This window comes from Glycine soja, chromosome 13, assembly GCF_004193775.1.
Source record: "Glycine soja cultivar W05 chromosome 13, ASM419377v2, whole genome shotgun sequence".
NCBI classification, from domain to species: domain Eukaryota; kingdom Viridiplantae; phylum Streptophyta; class Magnoliopsida; order Fabales; family Fabaceae; genus Glycine; species Glycine soja.
Genome location: NC_041014.1, coordinates 28,511,135 through 28,533,628, shown reverse-complemented (window position 1 = coordinate 28,533,628; position 22,494 = coordinate 28,511,135). Strand labels below are relative to the sequence as shown.

The 22,494-nt window shown below is 30.1% G+C and overlaps 2 protein-coding genes across 7 annotated transcripts; both read right to left on the bottom strand.

Moving 5' to 3' along the window:
* Positions 1 to 326: 326 nt before the first annotated feature.
* LOC114382322 (tropinone reductase homolog At5g06060-like) lies at positions 327 to 15,997 on the bottom strand. 5 transcript variants are annotated; one of them, XM_028341648.1, is made up of 13 exons: positions 15,974 to 15,997; positions 15,796 to 15,845; positions 15,665 to 15,707; positions 15,050 to 15,271; positions 14,611 to 14,717; positions 13,959 to 14,049; positions 13,219 to 13,334; positions 11,528 to 11,601; positions 6,519 to 6,625; positions 6,203 to 6,410; positions 1,946 to 2,162; positions 1,577 to 1,683; positions 327 to 674 (listed from the first exon to the last, which is right to left on the bottom strand). In XM_028341648.1, the coding sequence occupies exons 9-13, from the start codon at positions 6,623 to 6,625 to the stop codon at positions 480 to 482; spliced, it is 834 nt and encodes a 277-aa protein (XP_028197449.1). In that variant the 5' UTR covers positions 11,528 to 11,601; positions 13,219 to 13,334; positions 13,959 to 14,049; positions 14,611 to 14,717; positions 15,050 to 15,271; positions 15,665 to 15,707; positions 15,796 to 15,845; positions 15,974 to 15,997; the 3' UTR covers positions 327 to 479. The 5 variants fall into 5 exon arrangements, with proteins under 5 accessions (XP_028197449.1, XP_028197451.1, XP_028197452.1 ...); XM_028341650.1 differs by lacking the exon at positions 15,974 to 15,997 and having other exon boundaries at positions 15,050 to 15,080; positions 15,189 to 15,271; XM_028341651.1 differs by lacking the exon at positions 15,974 to 15,997 and having other exon boundaries at positions 15,050 to 15,080; positions 15,189 to 15,261; positions 15,796 to 15,843.
* LOC114382325 (tropinone reductase homolog At5g06060-like) lies at positions 9,524 to 20,054 on the bottom strand. Of its 2 annotated transcripts, XR_003660244.1 has the most exons (7): positions 19,904 to 20,054; positions 19,619 to 19,826; positions 18,231 to 18,447; positions 18,022 to 18,128; positions 15,974 to 16,578; positions 15,796 to 15,845; positions 15,444 to 15,707 (listed from the first exon to the last, which is right to left on the bottom strand). XR_003660244.1 is itself a non-coding variant. In XM_028341654.1 (6 exons), exons 1-6 carry the CDS (start codon positions 19,987 to 19,989, stop codon positions 9,707 to 9,709), a joined length of 813 nt encoding a protein of 270 aa, XP_028197455.1. In that variant the 5' UTR covers positions 19,990 to 20,054; the 3' UTR covers positions 9,524 to 9,706. The 2 variants fall into 2 exon arrangements, 1 of the variants encoding a protein (XP_028197455.1); XM_028341654.1 differs by lacking the exons at positions 15,444 to 15,707; positions 15,796 to 15,845; positions 15,974 to 16,578 and adding exons at positions 9,524 to 9,781; positions 16,842 to 16,961.
* Positions 20,055 to 22,494: the final 2,440 nt, after the last annotated feature.

Genomic DNA, 22,494 nt, shown 5'->3' with positions numbered 1-22,494 from the left:
AATACACAATTACTTCATTATTTTTAGTGGTTGTAACTTATAATGTAATAAAAAAATCAAACAAGTATAAGCACTTCTTTTCATCATATGAATACGATACATTATACTTCTTTTCATAATTGTGATATCTATGCATTTGCATGCCTTTTATTAAAAAAAAAAAACATTTGCATGCCTATACAAAAACTATAAAAATTCATTGCATGCATTGTCACCAAAATACAAATGGAATTCTCTAATCCATGCTTTTTATACTTCATTACTAGAGCGGTATTGGGGATCATATCCAATCATGCAAATTATAAATATAATAAAAGGGTCACATATTATGAAAGAAAAAGATATTAAAGCTATTATTATACAATTTTTTCATGAGTTTAATAAGATCACTCATTCTCATAGACAAAGTACTCTAGAAGGAAGAAAAATTGAAATCCAATGAGAATCATTTGTTCCATAGAAAAGCAGCTAAAGTAATTTCAGGTAATTCTCATGCTGGGTTGAAATCCATTCACAGTTACTCCTCCATCAGCACAAATAACTTGTCCGGTGATGTAAGATGCAGCAGGCAAGCAAAGGAAAGCCACCAACGATGACACTTCTTCAGGTTCTGCAATGCGCTTAAGCGGGGTCCGAGACATAACATCTTCCACAAACGTTTGATTTTGGAGCAACTATAAAAAAAAGAAAGAAAGTTAGATCGAGCACATAGACTTCCAGTTCTATTCTGTTTTCAACATACACTAATGACTAAACGTCTAAACATATATCGAACTAGTCCTGATCTCTGCCAAATTCTACCTCCTATTCAAACTTCAATTGCCAAAACATTAAATAGAAAGATGTTCTTGATAATGCACAAGTTCATCATCCCAATATAATAGACATTGACTTCCAAATAGAAAAACTACAGAGTTCTGCTAGGTTTGGTTGGCTCTGTAATATTGACTTCAAAATCTACCGTATGGCATTCCTAGTAGTGCTTAATTTAAAGGTGAAAATTGTAAAGAATTTCAAAAGTAAAATGCAATGCCAAAGTGCTAACTTTATGCTAACACAACAGGAAATACTTGATAGTCAAAATATTCAAGCTAAAATTGAATTTTGGTTCCTTATTTATATATATATTTTTTTCTAATTTACTCTTTTAAGTTTTAAAAATTTCATTTTAATATGTTAATGCATCTCTATTAGATCAAATTGGTCCTTCGTTTTCTGACAGAAACGACATCAACAATTTTGACTGATGTGATAAATGTTTATTTAACGTGATTTTTCTCCCAAATTGTCATATGTTATTAAGTATTATCAAATTGATAAGTTATTATTAAAAATTAACTAAAGGATTAATATGCTCTAACAAAAACATTTTAATTAACCAAACTGAAACAAACAATATATATTAGGAATCAAAATTATATTTTACCCTAAATATTTAATAATCCATCAATACACATGCAGACCTATCAGGATTTGAATGGTTAGCTAATGTCTTGTATACTAAGTAACATGTTTTTAGGCTTTCGTAGAAATGAAAACAGGTAAGAGAAGTAAAAATAGGGAACAAGAAAATTACATGTTCTATAAGTGGGGTTCTGGTTGTCCATGGTACAACACAGTTGCTCCTTATGTTGTCTTTTGCCCATTCACAAGCAAGGTTTTTTGTAAGCTGATTAATTGCAGCTGAAAATTCAATGGACAAGAAATATAATAGTCTTTCTTTGTAATTGTGATAACATTTTAGTAATTAATCAACTTACTATCCTCGTCATTTTTTCTTGAAATCTAACCGTTCTAATAAATAGTTAATCTTAATCATTAGATTTCAAAAAAATTAATAATTGTAATAAAAAATAATTCTTTTAAACTTATTCTTACAATAAGTTAATCCCTCCTCATTTTTCATATGTATATGAAAGAAAAACGTGGCAAGTATGGTACTAACCTTTGCTTGCTGCATAGACAGATCCAGTACCCATGCTGGTCACACCAGCAACAGATGAAAGGAACACAATGCTTCCCTTTCCAGATGCTTTGAGAAGAGGATATGCAAGTTGGCATAGATGGAATGCCGAGTTTAAATTAACTGTCATCATCTCTGAATATTCTTCAGCACTGTACTCAATGGTTGGCTTTCTGTAGTTTACTCCAACGTTGTTTACCTAAAACAAAGTCATGCACATGTATGATTATTGACAACTATATGAAATGGAAGCTTATGATCTCAAATTACAGAACCTATTATGTGGTCGTGATCCAGTCCCTACTAATCGTTGCACTACACATAAAGTGTTATTAATTCTTTTTTGTAAATTATAAAATTTAAATATATTCTATGTAAATGTTAGTTGGAATTATGGGTTGGTGGTTGTCTAAGATGATCAAATAATTTCTCCTCAAATTGGAAGTATTTGCACAGTGGGAGGACGGATATGAATATAAAACAACCAAAGTTTACGTTTTAGGCTCATCAATAAAAATATATTTATTATTAATGTTTATAAAAAAAAAAGTCTCATAAAAAAGTCACATGTTTTAGCAAAAAAATTTAACATATTTAAAGTAAATTTTCTTTTAGGTCTATCGTTCTTGTGTCCAGGTCTATTCAATGAAACAAATCTGGCCATGTAAACAATGTACTTGTTATAGTTGTTTAACTATTAACTAGCTTCCACGAATAAATTCAATAAGCAATATAAATTAACCGAGAAACAGTTTTTTTTTTTTTTTACACAAGAGAAACAGTTTTTTTTTTTTTACACAAGAGAAACAGTTTTTTTTTTTTTTTACACGAGAAACAGTTGTTGTTGACTTCAACTCTGAACATATATATTGATCAACGAAACCACGAAAGCCCAATATTTCTATTCAATTCCTTATTTCTAATAAATTCCTTAAAATCAGGTTCATAAAAAATGGTTAAATTAATTAAGAAAATAGATGTAGTAACAGTATTAACATTGAAGTTGTTATGAGAGGCCAAGTCTTGCCGTTGTAGTTGGTGTTTTTTTAAGTTGGCAAAATAATATATATTTAAATAGCTGGTACCCGTAGTACCTAAAATTCAGATTACATGAAAATAGGATATGGTTACCAAGCATTAACTTCCAATGATAAGTAAATACTAGGTAATCAAATCAGAGAGCATATCAGTTTTGAAATCAGTTACGTCAATCCCACCAAATATCACATTAAATACAATATATCCTCCAACATATAAAACTAACTCCCACAAATAAATGATTCACTGATTCCCTTCCCTCATAACACAAACAACATGATCAGAATTTTTCCCCAAAATGTTACGTTGCAAAAGATTATCCTTTGTTGGCAAGCGATTTCTTAAGTTTGCTAAACTATTTCCATTAACCCATAACCCATACATCTTTCCAAAACCTACACTTGTCTCCTCTTCCAATCTTCCACAGAATATTCTCATCAAACCATGGATTGTCCACCTCACTCCCACAAAGTTTCTTCAAATCCTTCCACCAAAGAGATTTCCAAGATAAAGCACTATTTCCCATTAGACCATGCCAACCCCCATACTTAGAAGTAAGAACTTGACCCCACAAACTATCCTTTTGATGCAATAAGTTCCATTTTCACTTGGTCAAGAGAACATCATTGAATAAATTCAATTTTTTCACTCCAAGCCCACCCTCCTCCTTACTTTTACAAATATTTTTCCATCTCACCATGCTATTTTTTTAATTCTCATCATCACCACTATTTTCCTCCACACTTCCTTTGGCATTTTGAAAAAAGAAAGATAAAATAAAGGAAGAGATGAAAAAACGGAGTTGATTAAGCAAATCCTTCCTCCAAAGGAGACATTTTTGTGTTTTCAAAGTGACAATTTCTTTGTGAATTTTTGAATGATGGGTTGCCATGTTTCCACCCTCCTATGATTAGCACCGATTAGTAAACCAAGATAAATGAAAGGCAAAGTGAGAACTTTACAATTCAACACATTAGCACACCTCTCAATGGCTCTCCACCCCAATAACTCCAAAGCAACTCTTAAAAAAATAACCTTCAATCCAGATGCTAATTCAAATAATCTCAAAATAGTCTTTATTTTAAAGACATTCTTCTCATTCACCTCCCAAAAAAAATAGTATCATCATCATATTGTAACATACCAATAATACAGTCTTTTTCTCCCACTTTATATCCCCCCAACTAAATTTTTATTCTTTGTCTCCTTCATAAGTCCACTCAAACTCATCTTCATGACAAGGAAAAGGAAAGGAGCCAAGGGATCTCCTTGTTGTAGTTCCTTATGACATTTGAATTCTTGTGTTGGACTCTCATTTACTAAAACCAACGGTCAATAAGATTGAAAGCATCCTTTAATCCATATTATCTAATTTTCGTGAAATCCTAATCTAACATATAGATAAGGAATTCCCAAGAAACGGAGTCATATGTTTTCTCAAAGTTTACTTTAAAAACAAATATTTTCTTTTTCTTCTCCTAGCATCATCCACCACTTCATTAGCCACTAACACACTATGAAGCAATTATCTTCTTCCAATAAAAGCACTTTGGTTTTGATCTATGACATTATCAAACACCTTTCTCATCCTATTTGCTAACAACTTTGCCAAGATTTTATAAAGACAACCAATCAAAGAAATAGACCTATATTGTTCCGAGTTTTGAGGATTCTTACCTTTGGCTATCAAAGCAGTAAAAGAAGAGTTTGTACCACTCGGAAGAACTCCATGTCTATGAAACTCCTTCAAGAATATCATAATATTAAGTTTCATCATCTCCCAAAACTCCTTCACAAACAAGAAGTTAAATCCATCCGGTCTGGAGCTCTTTTGAACTCTCATAATCTCGAATTGCTTGCCTAACCTCATCTTCCTCAAACTCCTCCAAGAGCATGCCATTGTCTTCATTCAAGATTCTTTTGAAATTAACCCCGTCAAGTTTAGGTCTCTTATATTTGTCTTCCATGAATCTATTTTCAAAAAAATTCTTCACTTCCTCCTTCACCTTTATGGGCTCCTCTAGCCACATACCATCCATATACATACCCTTCAAAGAGTTTTTTCTTCTCCTCCAATTAATTATCGAGTGAAAGAACTTTGAGTTACAATTTCCCTTCTTAATCCACTTCTCCCTTGATTTTTGTAGAAGCAAGGATTCATTGAATGTTGCTACTATCCAAGAGTCCTCTTGGAGTTGGAGCTTCAATTTGAATTGTGCTTCATTTAAATCCCCTTGTTCCTCCAAAACATCCAAATCATTAAAATCTTTAACAATTTGTTGTTGTTTAATATGCATCAATCCAAATCGCTCCACATTTCCATTTCTTCAATGCCTATGTCTCCCACCTAACAACATCTTGCTTCTTCCAAGCTTCCTTCACCACCTCAAAGAATCTTCTATCTTGAAACCAACCATTTAGAATCCTAAAAGGTTTAGAACCCCAACCATAAACTTTGTTTTTGACCACAATGGGGCAATGGTCTGAAACATCTCTTTGTAGAATAAATTGAGATCTCATGAGCATGAGTCCAAACCTATTATCAATTTATTCATAGTTTCAATCACAAGTTAACTTTGAAAAAAATCATAATGTGTTACTTAAATAGCAAACATAAGACATGTTGCTGCTTAGATAGATTTACTTTTATTTGGAATTCCAAAGCGTACTTCCCTGTATGTTTGGATTTGATGAGGAAAAAAAAAGAATAATAATATTTTTTCTTTTATTTTGTTAAAGAAAAGGTGAAAAAAAAGGAAAAAAATTAACTTTTACAATTTTTTTCTTTGTAAATACATTTTCTTTCCACTCCAATCAAACACATATAGGATAATTATGAATATTATAGTTCCCTCTCTCACCCCTCGCTTGTTAGCATTTCTCAAACTAAGAAAATATAAAGTTAGTTGAATGGTTAAGAAAAAAGAAAAAGAAAAAAAGATGGCGGATTGAATTAGATTGAATTCCTCCTACTAACAAATATTAATTAACTAATTAACAATTAATATTTGTCCATAAAAAAAAAGCATTACTCAAACTAGCTATTTACAATGATATGGCAATAAATAATCTTGTAAAAAAATTTAACAAAGAAAATGAATTAAAAATGAAACTCTAGATCTAATACTACTCGTTCATAGATTTAAAAATCCAATGTAACGCATAGCCTTAGCAATAGCCTTATGAGTAGAACATACTTACATAGATGTTAAGTTTTCCATTGAAGGTGGATGCTGCTTCCTGAATAAGCTTCTCTCTCTGCGGTGGTGAGGACACGTCACACACCGACCCTGTTACCTCGAAGCCTTGACTTTGCCATTCTTGTAAGCACTTATTGAGCTCTGTTTGGTTCCTGGAACAAGTGTGCACTGCAGCGCCAAACGCAGCCAAGTCATTTACTATGGCGTGCCTAAAACAAAACACAGTTTGGAATTAATGAAAGAAGAATCAGAAAAAAGAAGAAAAAATTAATAATGACATAAAATGGATTGAAAGAAGGAGAATGATGAAAAGTAACCCGATTCCACGGGTGCCGCCAGTGACAAGAGCCGTCATTCCATTGAGAGACCATCTTGCTCCTCTGTTAATGCTACTGCTACTGCTTTGTTGTGACTCTGCTACCATCTTGAACGAATTTTTTCACAGCTCAGAAAGCCACACACACACACACACACACAGATATATATATATATATATATGCACATACATTACATGCTTGGCTCTCTGACACGCAACGCACCTTCCAACTTAACTCTTGTTTATTAATTAATAAAGCTATATATTATATCAAAGTTTAGCTACCTATACACGTTGAGTTTACCAGAAAAGATCTAAATTTGATTCTAACCAAATGAATCTTTGGAAAGTGACAAGAAATTTTAAGTATGACTAAGATCAGAATAAAGAATTAGTTTCAGTACAAAAGATCAAAGTTTGTAAAAGTTTGTAGAGATATTTCAATGTTCCACCAAAGAATCAAATGTGTTAATTACATAGTTAAGAAAAACAATATATTAGTTGTTTGTTAACAAATGGACTTGAAGGTGCGTGGGCTAGCTTATTAAATTTTTTTCCTAAAAAGATTAGGTAAAAAGTAAGTGCAGTACTTTGGCTTATATTTCATTTCAGCATAAAAGTGATATTGCATTTAAGAAATACTATTTTCACTCAAAAATAATTAATGAAGGTATATGTACGTCTCTCTCATTTTTTTTTTGTTATATATTATTGTTAATATTGGAAACAAAATAATTTGAGGAGGAGTGAGATAGAATCGTGCAGTTAAAAACTATTAGTAGGATGAGTGAAAAAAGATACTAGTTAATAACAAATCAAAACTATTTTTTTATATTTTTCTTGTTTTTTCTGGTAGGTCATCCCCCAACCTGCCTATAAATGAATTAGACTGCATTTTTTTAGTTCATATATTCAGAGCGAGTCATCCTACCCTAACTAGAATGTTTTACCATCCCTAACTAAAGCAAATATTTATAATAGCAAGTGCCAAAGTTTCTTAATTATTTTTAAAAGTTACATATATTAGAGGTGTTGGCGATATAATTTTTTTTATCCGTAAGAATTAAATACGATATCTAAAGATTTATAACACTCACATATTTTATTTAATCAACTGAGTTAAATCTTCTTGATTATCTGATTTGTTGCACTAATCTAGTTTCACTCAAAATTAATTTTCACAAATTTAAATTTTTGAATAATTTAGACAAAATATATATTGAAAATGAGTTCAAATTATGTTTTAGGTTGTCTTAACTTGAACCAACGTCTAATATATTTTTAAAAAGTGTATTTTTTAAAATAATTATATATTATATATTAACAATAAAACTTCTTCACTTAATAAATAATATTTTGTACAATACAAAATTATATTCAATTAATATTATTTATCTTAAATATATATTATAAAATTTATTTTAATTACAATTTATAATATTTCTTTAATTTTATTCAATGTAGAAAAAATGCGCCAAATTAGCTGTATCGTTAAATTTGTAAGACCATTTTATCATTAAATTGTAATGTTTGAATACCAATTTGACAATAAATTGTATTTTTCAATGACCAATTTGATATTAAGGTGCAAAATTTAGGGACCAATGTGTCATTAAATTGTCTTCAAAATTAATTTGTCATACTTTTTATACAATTAAGAATTAAATTTAAAATTTTTATCTTTCATAACCAATGATATGCATCTCACATTTTTAGATGAATTTGACTATTTACCTTTTTTTAATTTAAATTATTATGCTAATAGATTTCATCACTTAACTTTATTTTTAAAATTATAAAATAAATAGGAATACCTTTTTAAGAAATCTTATCTCAATATTATATTTGATCAAAATTTAATTATTATATGATGAGTTTTTATCTCCTACTTTTTTAAATTATAAAATTAATAGTAATTTTATCCTTTTTTAAGAAATTTTATCTAAATATTATATTTCATTAAATTTTAGTTATTATATAAAAAGATTTTTTTTTCTTTATTAATATCTAATTGTTAAACTCTATTTTATTTTTTGCAATTGAAAGAGTTCTTGTGTTCAAATATCATATAAACAAGTGTAATTAGATTGATTGAATATTATTATAAATTTTAAATTATAAAAGCACATAATAACAATTGTTATAATCACGAGTTGCAACATGGTAAAATAATCAAGGCTAAAGACATCGCGTTACACGAAAAAAAGATTTTTAATTTTTCATATTTTAATTTAATGTTTTAATAACAAAAAAATACTTCGTAATAAAATAAAAGATAAATTTTTTATTGAATACTTATTAATATATATCCAATAAAATTTATTGAAATTAGTAATTATTGATTATTTTTGCGGCATATAAGAAAGACCTTACATGTGCTTTTTTGAGTAAGATGTTATGTGTTTTAATAGACTATTAACATAACCTATTGAAACATCCAATTATAAATATTTTGTATAAAAAATAATGATATACAGTTGTTGTTAGATGTATTTATTCGGAAAAAGAATTATTGAATATATTTTATTTTTTGTTATGGGTCCCCATCCCTTCTCAGTCTGATTCGCCCGTGGACGGAAGTCATGTTTGTTTTTTGGGGGGGTGAATAAACAATCAAATACTGCAACCCATAAATAAATACTGTAACATGTAGCACGCTACCCTTAATTAAATAATGCACGTGAAAAAACCTCAAGGCTTGAATTATGAATCAGATTATTTTAGCAGTTTAACTGAATATTTTTTTATTGCACAATTTAGAACCAAACTGGCCATATATTCACGGGCTTAATTCAGACAACTCCCTTTCAAAAAACGAGTTTGACTTTCTCACTCTTACTCGACTTTTTGGCACAATAAAGAGTTTAATATGCATGCACAATGCATTGCCAAGTGTAAAAGTTTTTATATGGTTAACTAATGAGAAATCATTTTGTATAAATTTTAAGATAATTTACAATAGCCATGTATTATTATTATTATTATTATAAAAGGAAAAAAGAAACATCAACGCTATTAAATAGGATGTTCCATTTATTATATAAGTTTTTCATATGGAATTAAATGAGGCCATTCATTTTCATATGCAACTAGAAGGCAGATAAAACGAAATTGCGCATCACTTGTCACAAACATGTTGAAATCAAATGAGAATCGCTTGTTCCACAAAGAGAAAGCAGTGAAGTAATTTCAGGTAATTCTCATGCTGGGTTGAAATCCATTCACAGTTAATCCTCCATCAACACAAATAACCTGTCCAATGATCACTACTACAAAAATAATTTTTTAAGTCGGTTGATTTGGACATTTTACGACGGTTTTTAACCGTCGTAGATGCCAGTGTCGTAAAATGGTTAAATATATACAACGACGGTTTTTGAAACGTCTTTATATAGTAGGTTTTCCAAGACGGTTATTCAAATAATCGTCTTAGAAAGCAAGACATACTAAGACGGTTGTTGGATAACCGTCTTAAAATGTCATTCTTGGACTTGAGATTCTAAGACGGTTATGACAAAAACCGTCTTAGAAAGCTAGACATACTAAAACGGTTATCTAGCAACCGTTGTAGTATAGCTTCTATTTTAAGGCGGTTTTTACCATAACCGTCTTAGATTCTCAAGTTCATGAATGACATATTAAGACGGTTTTTCAACAACCGTTTTAGTATGTCTCTCTTTCTAAGACGATTTTTATCATAACCGTCTTAGAAAATTCAGTATTTTTTTTATAATTTTTTTGGGGTGGTTTTATTTTTTGTAATATTTTTGGTTATTTCTTAAAATATCTTTAACTAATACTACACTAAAAATTGATTTGAAGCAAAAGTCTTTCCCATGTAGATTGGATAAACTACACAGATTAAATGATGTCATAGTGCAATGCTTGAACACAAAATAACATACATAAAAATTTAGAATTTCTGCATCCGGTAATTACAGTGGAACCATTAAAGTTCAATTTTTTACTCAAAGATCCATCACAAATTGTGAAAGAACTCAATATAGTATATGTGAAATCAATAAACTTTAGGAAGTTATCCATGGGATGCAGAGAGAAAAATTGACAAACACAAGACAATAGCTACTTGAGAAATAGAAGACAATAATATGATGAAGATTGATTTACCTGCTATGCCAACCTAACAAGGTCACAAGTGGTACTGCTCTAACAATTTTCTAAATAAGTAGCTTACGTAATTTGAAGATAAAAGAATTAATAGAATGAAGATATGATAGGAGCCATGCACAAAAAGTCTCAAGCACAAACAAACATTTTGCATCTCTGATAAAAAGTGCTTCAAAATATTTCTCATGCAACTCATTTATTCTGTTTCTGCAGATGATTTATGATATAAAAAGATATCAAGTTCCAACAAGAAAGTTATCCACAGTCCATATTGCAAGCTATTCATGAATACAGGATAAGTATTTCCATCATATATCAATTTTACCAGATTAATTATTGACTTAATTACACTTTTGGTCTCATTACTATCTTTGAATTTGGTCCCCCCCCTCCCCCATTTTTTTTTTTTTGTGAATTTGATCCTCCCACTATTTTAAGTGTGCATTTTTTTTATTCGTTAAATTAACATTCAATATTTAATAGAAATGCTGACATGGATGTGCAGTAGAGTGCCAAGTTAGCAATGTCACCATTCACATCCACCTAATTCGATGAAACAAATCGATGATTCTAAGAATGAGATAAGTGAGAAGAAAAATTTAGGGTGTTACATTAAGTCATGAACGAAAAAAAAAATTAACTGTATTTTTTACTCTTAAAGTTTTACAATGTAGCAAATTTTGTTCTTAAAAATTTGTTTTCATGAAAATTTTCCCCCCAATTCATAAAATATGGCAAAATAATGTAGTTTAAAGGCTGAGTGTGATCATGATGGTAGTATTTATAAGAAATCTAGAATTACTTATAGCAATCATGTTTCTAAAAAAATTATGAACACCGATGCAATATTTTTCTGAAAATATAGCAAATTTGAAACCTTACCTAGACTTTGCTAAATCATCCTCAAGGCATCTCACACGCTCAGAAGCTTTTTCCAGGGACTTCTTACCAGCCTCCTACAATAAAGAAAACAACACACAATACAAGTGTTAAATAAAGAACCTTTCATGAGAATTCACTAAATAATTAAAGCCTAACGCCTATTGGAGAGTTGGTTCATTACATGATGTCAAAGCAGAAAGAAAATTAATGGGCTACAACACAATAATGTCAAACAATATAACAAAACCTTTTATTCTTCACAATATAAGAAACCTATGCATTCTGCACACTTCAAGCCCAAAGTGTAATTTTCTTGACAAAGGTGATCCTTGATAGGAAGTGTGAGATTAGAAGTATTTTTCTCAAAAGTGTCCCAGCAATGTATAAGGGGCAGACACTTGTCCGACAATAATCAAACAAAGAATCAAAGTTAATCTGCATTAGCTTACAGATCTAAAGATCCATTAAGAAATCATTAATCAATCCATATAAGCATTTTTCAAAATATAACAAAAAATACTTATGGCCACTCTGGAAATTTATCAAACACTTGAAATGCATAAAACAAGACAACTCATATACGATATCCAACATTAAAAAAGAAAGCTAAAAAAAACAAACTCAATCAAGTTATGCTCACATGCTTGATGTGCCTCGGTTTTAATTATTATATTTTCTTGTTTTTCAATTAAATATTGGTTGTCTATTACAAGGGAATGAGGGATAAATATTAATTTTAGACAACTATAATTTTTTATTTTTAATAATTAAATAGTTGAAATTTATAAATTATATTATAATTAAAATTTAAAATAAATAAAATATTTTAAAACCTGTAAATTATATTTAGAATATTACAAAGGTTTTACCAAACTTATATAAATTAATATATATTTAATAAAAAATATTATTAAAATAATTAGAAGATTAACGCAACTAAATACTTTGAATTTAAAACATTAACGCGTTTAGTAGTTACACTAATAAATAATTAGAAGATTAACTTTGCAGTAGTTCCTAAGTAACAAAGAGTTCTTGTATTAATACAAAAGAAAGGTAGTTCCTAAACCAATTGAATACAATCAAGATATAATGATACGTGCAGTAGACAATTAACTTTGCATTAACCATAGAATCTAAACATGGCAAGCAGTCACAAAAAAATACCAAAACTTAAGAGATAACACTTGCCAACCAAAACAAGATTTAGCGTGCACAAGCAACCATATCACAATAATTTTTTTTACAAAAAGAAGCATAAGTCGTATTGGCCCAAATATTCTTGGGATTACAGAGAGGACTCCTTAATTAACACATCATGTTTATATATATATATATATATATATATATATATATATATATATATATATATATATATTCTGCCCATCACATGTTTTTGTCATACTATTCAACCCATCACATGTTTTTATCTTTCTTTTGTTTTTATTTCTGTAGCCTTTTGTATAAAATATTATAAAACTAACATTTGTCTAAGAGATATTTTTAGATTAATTCAAGAATAAAAATAAAAATTTATAACACAATCACATTGCAACGTCTTAAATGTGATAGATTAAGTCTACCTCTCTATAATGTATTGCCTCCATTATCTTGATTTTACCAAATATTTTGACATTGGTGATAAATGGAAAAATATTAATCCATCACTAACTTTAGTGTCATGCAAATACCTTGAAGCTCAAAAGCCCAATCCCCTTGGCCAATCTTCCTGAGAAATCGTCTGTCATCACCGCCTGCAGTAGCCACCAAGGCTGCATCTATTGGGCTGCAGGCAAGTACAACTCCCCTAAACAAGAATTCAAGAAATAAAAAAAAATATATCATCCCCAACTAAGTACATAACTTCAAAATTTGAAAAAGAAACAAAAAAACATATTAGTTCACCAACAAAGCCATTGCAGAATATCATGCTACTTAGAATCCTGAACTTGATTTCAATCTAATTATTTAGCCATAGACATTAAACTCATAAAACATATGATTATTTAAAATATTAAAAATTAAATGACTAAAAATTATTTAAAATATTATGTATTAATTGACTCTTAAAAAATGATAATAATAATAATTGACAAAAGATAATAATGATTAAATAAATAAGTTATACATAATTATTTTCTTAAAAGAAATTACTACATAATTACAAAGTAGAAAAATTCCTACGCATGTTCTTGATGAAACATTACGACTAGCTGTGCTAGCAAATGTAATTTTGGGAACAATACGACTAGCTGGCACTCTTATAATAATAATGTGACCATAAATTGCTTGGTAGAAGCAAAAAATGCTTCAAAATCTCACCTCTACCAGGCACACTCTTATAATGCTTTGCTCAAGACAAAAATGAAAACCATAAACAGAATTTTTAGACATAGAAGACTACAGAAATATGTAAAAATATTATACTTACTTTGAATGCATTCTTGTAGGAGTAGCATGCAAAATGGTGTACTTAGAATCCCAAGTATGGTCTGAGTCTTCCCAGTCCCTAGAGGGCGCCCCTGAAAGGGAGTTGGTTTGGCTCAATTACAATTTTATATATCCATATATATATATATTAAAAATATACATTGATAACAACCCAGATATATGTCTCGTAGATATCTAGAGGGGATAATGCTTCAGCAAAAAAATCTAGAAAGGACCTAGTGACATGATATAAATGGACATTATAACCAGGAACACAAAATAACAAAGGATAAATGATATTCATTACAAGAAATCTGGAACTGAACCAGTTCACAATTCAACCAGTCTAACTAGTTAGTCTTTTTCTTACAGAACTTTAAAAAAATAATGCTCACACCTTTTGAAGCTCAAAAAGAATATCACAACTAATTTTGCCTAAAATTAGAGAAAAATGGACAGCATGAAAGCTTGAAATTGGCAGTTCTTTGTAATAAATTTCTCCTAATTCCCAACTATAAAAAACAAGTCTTTGTACAAAATAATTCAACATACACTGATAAACATAACATCAATGACTACCTAAAAGAAAAGGCAAGTATGCAAAACATTAAACAAATTTTACAGCAGAAGTAAAGCCAGACATAGAGGCCAACATTATTTATTTATTGTTTCTGCGGTGTGTCCAGTACAGCATAAACACCAATGCACTTTCTCTAGAATCCCGAATAGAGCAGAAGCAAAGCCAGACATAGAGGCCAACCTTAGGAGATTATGATGTGAAAGAACAATATAAGTTCAGGCACTAAAATTATAAGACTGATTTAATAATAAAAGAAAAAAATATGCATGAAATGATTGATAAAGGAGATTATGATATGAGAGAATAATACTAAGATTGGCTTCCATGAAATAAAAATATAAGGTTGATTCACCTCTAAAAAAGAAAATAAGAAAAAAATCATAAATTAATTTTTTTTAACAAAAATGAATAATTAATATTTATTGATTAAAAGAAAAGATTCAAAGGACAGTTGGCAAGGCAGGAAATTAATCAGCATTAGATAATGAGAGAGATTAGGATTGAGGTCGTACCTCATGTGCCATCAATATCATACTCCTTCATCTTTCTCACAAATAAAAGAAAGCACACATGAAGATGGGAAAAGAAAGCACGCACAAATAAAAGTAATACTACAAATGAAATGAAATATTAATTTTAAAAAGACATCACCTCAAAATTTAATTTGCTTCGTCCATAACTTTTAGGACATTACAGCTTCTGAGCTTCCTTTCTTGTAAAAGCTCTGACATATACTTCATAACAGCATCATTAAACATAATAAAATAGCAAACAAGAACATTGAAAAAGATGGAACAGGAATAGAAACTAGTATGATTGTTTCAAGGGAAGTGACATATTACAAACTAAGAGTATATTCAATACAAATAGATAGGTAATGCAGAATATCTCGTGTGTGCAGAATAGTCAATTAATGAGTGTTGTCTTGATATTATTCACATATAAGACTGATTTAACAAGAATTTGAAACAGAGGTGTACTGGATTTCCAAATCACTGAGGGCTTTGCCTAAGCCAAACATCAAATTGAGCTTCGATCATTTCCAATTAAGCTGTTCATAAATCCAACCTCAGGGAAACTAATTTCAAACACAGATAGGAACAATTTATTTATCCTTTGAAGCTTACCAAAAACAGACTCCCTATGTGCATTTAAGGAAGAAACAGAACCCTGCGGATACCAGTTCAAAAAGCTTAGCCATACGATCCTCACCATGTTGACAAAAAGTAAAAAATTATAAACAATAAAGCTCCCTAACCCTTTCATTTAGATCATGCCCAGGATCACTCATATAACCATCTCTGTCCCCTGATGGCATAATAAAAAACTAGACATGAACCTCGCAACATCAATTAACAAAGCAAAAAACCTATTAACAAAAAAGAAGTCATAATTTTTCCCAACGAAAACTAATGAACACAGCAAATAGACATTACCTGAATGGGGAAGAGCTTTGCAATCCCTTTCTTGGCTAGAGCATCTACAATCTGCGTATCCATCCCAAGATTCGCAATCTCTAGTCCTTCGTCACTATTCGCGCCGCTAACCTCCTCGTAGTTAGAGTAATCGCGCTAGACGGCGAACTGCGCCGCACGAGGAACCGCCGACGCGTGGAAATTCAACGGTCCGGGCTTCGTGTGAATGGTTCGGGATCCGTCGTCGGAGACACCATACTTGTCGGCGGGGAACCTGTGAGGAAGCGGCTCGATGGAGGCAAGAGCGGCGAAGAAGCGGCGCGAGATTACGGAAGAGGATCTTCTGAGAATCACACTGCTGGTCATGTTGTGGAGATTGACGAAGAAGTTTGCATTTTTTGGTTTTCGTCTGATTGACGAAGGGTTTGAGAATGGTGTGTGATAAACCCTCAAATGCTTCGGCGAATCAATAATCCAACACCTCTCTCTTTCTCTCTCTCGGATCGATGATTTAGCACGAGATCTAAATCTGAAACTCCATTGCTTCACTTCACAAAGTGTTTGTGTTTGCGACTTTAGTAGAGAGAGTGTGTGTGAGAGAAAGAAGGCTGAACGTCAAGCTGGCCCTGCACACATGGTAATTAATTCCTAGAAACGAAACGAAGGCGGTTTTCTCTTAAACCCGTCCTTGTTGTTTTTGTCAATAATTACAAAATTGCCACCTAAGTATATTCTAAGGCGGTTATTGACAACCGTCTTAAAATGTGTGTTGTAAAAAGAAATTTCGAGTATCTTAATTACAAGTTTGTCACCGCGCCACATTCTAAGACGGTCCCAGATAACCGTCTTAGAATGTGTGTCGTAGAAAGCTCTATTTCTAGTAGTGGATGAATGAAGCAGCAGGCAAGCAAAGAAAATTCACCAACGATGACACTTCTTCTGGTTCTGCTATACGTTTAATTGGAGTCCGAGACATAATATCATCCACAAACTTTTGGTCTTTGAACAACTACCCAAAAAGAAGAAAAAATTTGGACCAAACACATTGGCATAATGTTAATAAGAGAAATACTAACAACACATTCTTTAAGGATAACACGCTCTTTTGAACACACTCTTGGTATTCTACCTCTCTTTTAGAAGAATAAAAAAGTAATAGTACTCTTTAACTGCTCTTCTAGTTTTATTCTATTTTCAAAATACACCAAACATATAATTGAACCAGTTCAAAATATCTGCCAAACTCTACCTCGAGTTCAAACTTCAATTGCCAAAACATTGAGAAAAAAGAAACATTTTCTTGATAATGCACAAGTCCATCCTCTCAATATAAAAACTTCGTACCCCATTGTCCAGAGGCTCTTCGCTATGCGAAGGTATGGGGGAGGGATGTTGTACGCAGCCTTACCCTTGCATATGCAAAGAGACTGTTTCCGGATTCGAACCCATGACCAACAAGTCACCAAGGCACAACTTTACCGCTGCACCAGTCTCAATATAATAGGCATATAATTTCCAAGCAGAAAAACTAAACAATTCTGCTAGGTTAGGTTGGGTCTGTAATATTGACATCAAAACCTACCTTATGGCATGCCTAGCAGTACTTAATTTAATGGTAAGTCAATAATTTCTAGAAACAACAAAATTAAACAAAAACAAATAAGTAAGTGTTATCTTTATGTTAGACACAACAAGAGATACTTGATAGCCAAAATAATTCAACAATCCACTAGCTGACCTTATAGATTCTAAAAGCTTCAATATGTTGGATTAGATAGTGGTTTACTATTATGCAGACTTATGTAAATTTGGTTCTGATATTGGGAGTTCATAGTATATGACATGCAATTATTTTTTGGTGAAATTTATCATGAATGCCAGTTACAATCTTTTTTTTTGTTAGCAATGAAAGTGGTACAATTAGTTCAGTTCTTCTTAACAAACATTTTCCCAATCTTGCAGGACTTGGATGGTTCGCTAATGTATTGTCTACCAAGTAATATTGTTTTAAGGCTTTGGTAGAAAGGAAAAGAGCCAAGAAAAATAAAAGTAGGGAACAAGTAAATTACATGTTCTACAACCGGGGTTCTGGTTGCCCATGGTACAACACAGTTGCTCCGTATGTTGTCTTTGGCCCAGTCACAAGCCAGGTTTTTTGTAAGCTGATTAATTGCAGCTGAAAATTCAGTGGACAAAAATTAAAATTATGTTAGTTTGTGATAAAACTTTATTGATCACATGAACACGAAAGAAAAGACGGGATGACTATGGTACTAACCTTTACTTGCTGCAAAGACAGCTCCAGTACCTAAACTCACTACACCAGCAACAGATGAAATGAACACAATGCTTCCCTTTTCAGATGCTTTCAGAAGAGGATATGCAAGTTGGCACAGATGGAATGAGGAGTCTAAATTAACTGTCATAATCTGTGAATATTCTTCAGCAGTGTACTCAATGGTTGGCTTTCTAATGTTTATTCCAACATTGTTCACCTAAAACAAAAACAAAGTCAGTGATGGAAGCTTCTGATCTCAAATAGAAAGCATTTGCTCACACTGTTCAGGTCTACTAAATGAAACACATCTAGCTATAAACAACGTACTTGTTACATATATCATCAATGGTTTTGGAGGATGATTAACTAGCTCCCTCAAATAAATTCAATAAGCTATATATATATTTAACCGTGAAAAAGTTTGTTGTTTACTTCGACTCTAAACATTGATCAATGGATAAATTAAGAAAATAGATGTAGTAGTAGTATAACATTCAAGTTGTTTTGGGAGGACAAGTCTTGTATGTTAGTTTGCTTAAACAAATTCACTTTTATCTAGGATAAAACTTAGATAAATTTCCATAACAGTATGTTTGGATAGAAAATTTTAATTGAGGAAAATAATTTATCAAAAAATTTGAATTTTTGTAATCTAGAATTCATTGTTTGGATATTTTTTTGTGAAGAATTTAAAATTTTGAAAAGAAACATCGTTGAGAACGTATATAAACACATACATATAACTAGCACATCAATCATATCTTTTTTTTTTCATTCATTTTTTTTCACTTATAATTTTAACTTTTTTTATCCAAATAGAAAATTTTAAAAATAAAAGAATTTCAATTGAAATATTTGAAATTCTTAGAATTTAAAATTTCTCAGAATTTTAAATTTCTCAATCCAACCAAGACTCTAAAATGCTTTTTAGTACCGCTTTTCAATCAAAACGAGAGTTTCACCTCATTAATCTAGATTGACCTTCAATCGAAATCTTATCATGCAGACTATCAAAGTGAAACTCTAATTCTGACTGGAAAACAAAATAAAGTGCACCTATAATCTTTCTAATGATATGAATAAAGCTTTTAAGAAACGGTGGTGACCGTGATTTCGGCTGCAACATCAAGATTTTTTAATTATCAACAACCGCAACGTGACCCTATTGACCACATTTGTCCGCGATATCAACAAACACGATGAAACTGCAACACGACCGCAACCGATATTTAAAACCGTCATATGAATTACATGATCATGTGCAGAAGTTTTATAAAAAAAAAAAAAGTGAATTGAAAATGAAACTCTAGATCTAATACTACGAGTACATAAATTTATAAATACAATCTAATGCAATGCATAGCCTTAGCATCATAAGTTGAACTTACGTAGATGTTAAGCTTGCCATTGAAGGTGGATGCAACTTCCTGAATGAGCTTCTCTCTCTGGGGTGGTGAGGACACGTCACAGAGCGACCCAGTTACCTGAAACCCCTGACTCTGCCACTCTTGTAAGCATTTGTTGAGCTCTGTTTGGGTCCTGGAACAGGTGTGCACTGCAGCGCCAAACGCAGCCAAGTCACTCACTATGGAGTGCCTGAAACAGAATTTGAAATGAATAATAATCAGAAAAGAGAACGTGAGTTGAATTGAGAAGGAGAGAATGATGAAAACCCGATCCCACGAGTGCCGCCGGTGACAAGAGCAGTCATTCCATTGAGAGACCATCTTTCTCCTCTGTTAATGCTGCTTCCTGCCATTTTCCACTCTAAAACGCCTTTCCAACTTCACTAAGTCATCTATAATACTCCCATTATAATAAATTCTCCAATCATTTTAGTTTTTAATATAATATTAATTATTTTTTATTTATATTTCTTAAAATGAGTATTATATAATTAAACATTTAATGACTCTAGAATAGAATAGTGTCTTTTAAGTGCAGGCAAAGGGCATTGGCTGCTTCAACGACAATAAGTAAGCCGCCTAAGCCTCCATTGAAGCAACTTATTTTTTTTTATATTTTAATTTAAATTATTTGATGGTAAAGTTTAGGTCAAATTAGTATTTTAGTTTTTTAATTTATTTTTTAGATTTAATTTAGTCTTTTAATTTTTTTAAAAATCTTTTAGTTTTTTTTTTAAAATTTAATTTGATCATGTAATTTTTTACTTTAATTTGATTTGATTTTTCCGTCTCCTAACAAATGACACTTTATCGAAATTCAAAATTACTACTAAATTGATTTTAAACTACTATAAAATATACATTAAAAAAATGAATTGATTTTATAAATTAAAGGATTAAATTAAATATAGAAAAACTAAATCACCATATTGAATATGTTTTAAAAATTGGAGAATCAAATTAAAAAAAATAAAAGGCCAAATTAAATCTAAATAATAAATTAAAAGATAAAAAATTATTTTAACCTAAATTTTATTATAATATTTGCGGTTTTTATTTTTTAAATAAAACTATACAATTTAAAAATAAATTTAATTTCTATACATTATCAATAAAAAATAGGAAATAGAACAGTGCCCTCCTCACCCACAACCGGCCAAAAAAGGGAAGGTAGAAAAATCATGATCGGGCTAGCGGACCCAAAGCCATGGAACTTGTGAATATTCTATAGAAATAGAATAGTCTTACCTTACTGTTTTCTGTTTATTAAAAAAAAGATTGGACAGAATAAATCTAGTATGTCCTAATCTTTTAATCCCCACTTTTTTTGTTTTACGCTTCCTCAACCAGGTTTGGACAGAATAGCAGAATAAGTAAAGTATTATTAGGTTTGGACAGAATAGCAGAGTAAGTAAAGTATTATTAGCATAGCAAAAATGCATTCCTCGTCATTAATATGTTTGCTAGTGGTAATTGTGGCTTTTCGGCAGAATTGATGAGTGTCTTTTAAGTGCAGCAAAGGGCATTGGCTGCTTCAACGACAATAAGTAAGCCGCCTAAGCCTTCATTGAAGCAACTTATTTTTTTTTTATATTTTAATTTAAATTATTTGATGGTAAAGTTTAGGCCAAATTAGTATTTTAGTTTTTTAATTTATTTTTTAGATTTAATTTAATCTTTTAGTTTTTTTAAAATTTAATTTGATCATGTAATTTTTTACATTAATTTGATTTGATTTTTCAGTCCCCTAAGAAATGACACTTTATCGAAATTCAAAATTATTACTAAATTGGTTTTAAACTACTATAAAATATACATTAAAAAATAAATCGATTTTATAAATTAGAGGATCAAATTAAATATAAAAAAATTAAATCACCATATTGAATATGTTTTAAAAATTGGAGAATCAAATTAAAACAAATAAAAGGTAAAATTAAACCTAAATAATAAATTAAAAGATATAAAATTATTTTAACCTAAATTTTATTATAATATTTGCAGTTTTTATTTTTTAAATAAAACTATACAATTTAAAAATAAATTTAATTTCTATACATTATCAATAAAAAATAGGATATTATCGACTAATAGGAAATCTGGATATAAATTTTAAAATAATTATTATAAAATTAATAAACTTATTACATGTTATGATTTCTCATTTGATCACCGTGCAAAAAGCCAAAAACTCTACATTGCATGCACTATTTTCTCTTTGAAAACGTGCATATATGGTTGCATATTATTAATAAAATTTTATTACTCATTGAAAAAGCTATAAGAAAAATATTTACATTTACTTTGAGAAAAAAAAAAATATATATATATATATATATATATATATATATGACGTATATATTTTAATGAAAATGATTGTAATGAAATCATACATTCAATTGAAGATTAACTCTTTCAATTCTTATAAAAAATAATTATTTTTAATTTGAATTATTTTGTGTATATATATATATATATATATATATGCCAAATCAATTTATTTGCTTTTATTAGAAAATATTAGTTGACTTGATCTTAACTTTAAGTTGTTTTTATGTTAGATATAAAAAATTATGTTGATTTTTACTACTAATTTAATATAAAAAAATGCAGTTAATTGAAGTATATTTGTTTGTGACTAATTGCAGTATATATGAGTGTTTCTGGTAATAATATCAGTTAAAGTTGTCAAAACAAAAAAAAAAAATTTTAAGTATATTTTATGTTCGATAGGAAAATTATATTGATTTTTACTACTGACTTCAATAGCAAAAATTTATTTGGTGATAATTATGCAGCTGAAGTATTGCTGTCTGTATTTATTTGTAATCTTTGTAATTATTGTCAAGATTAATTAT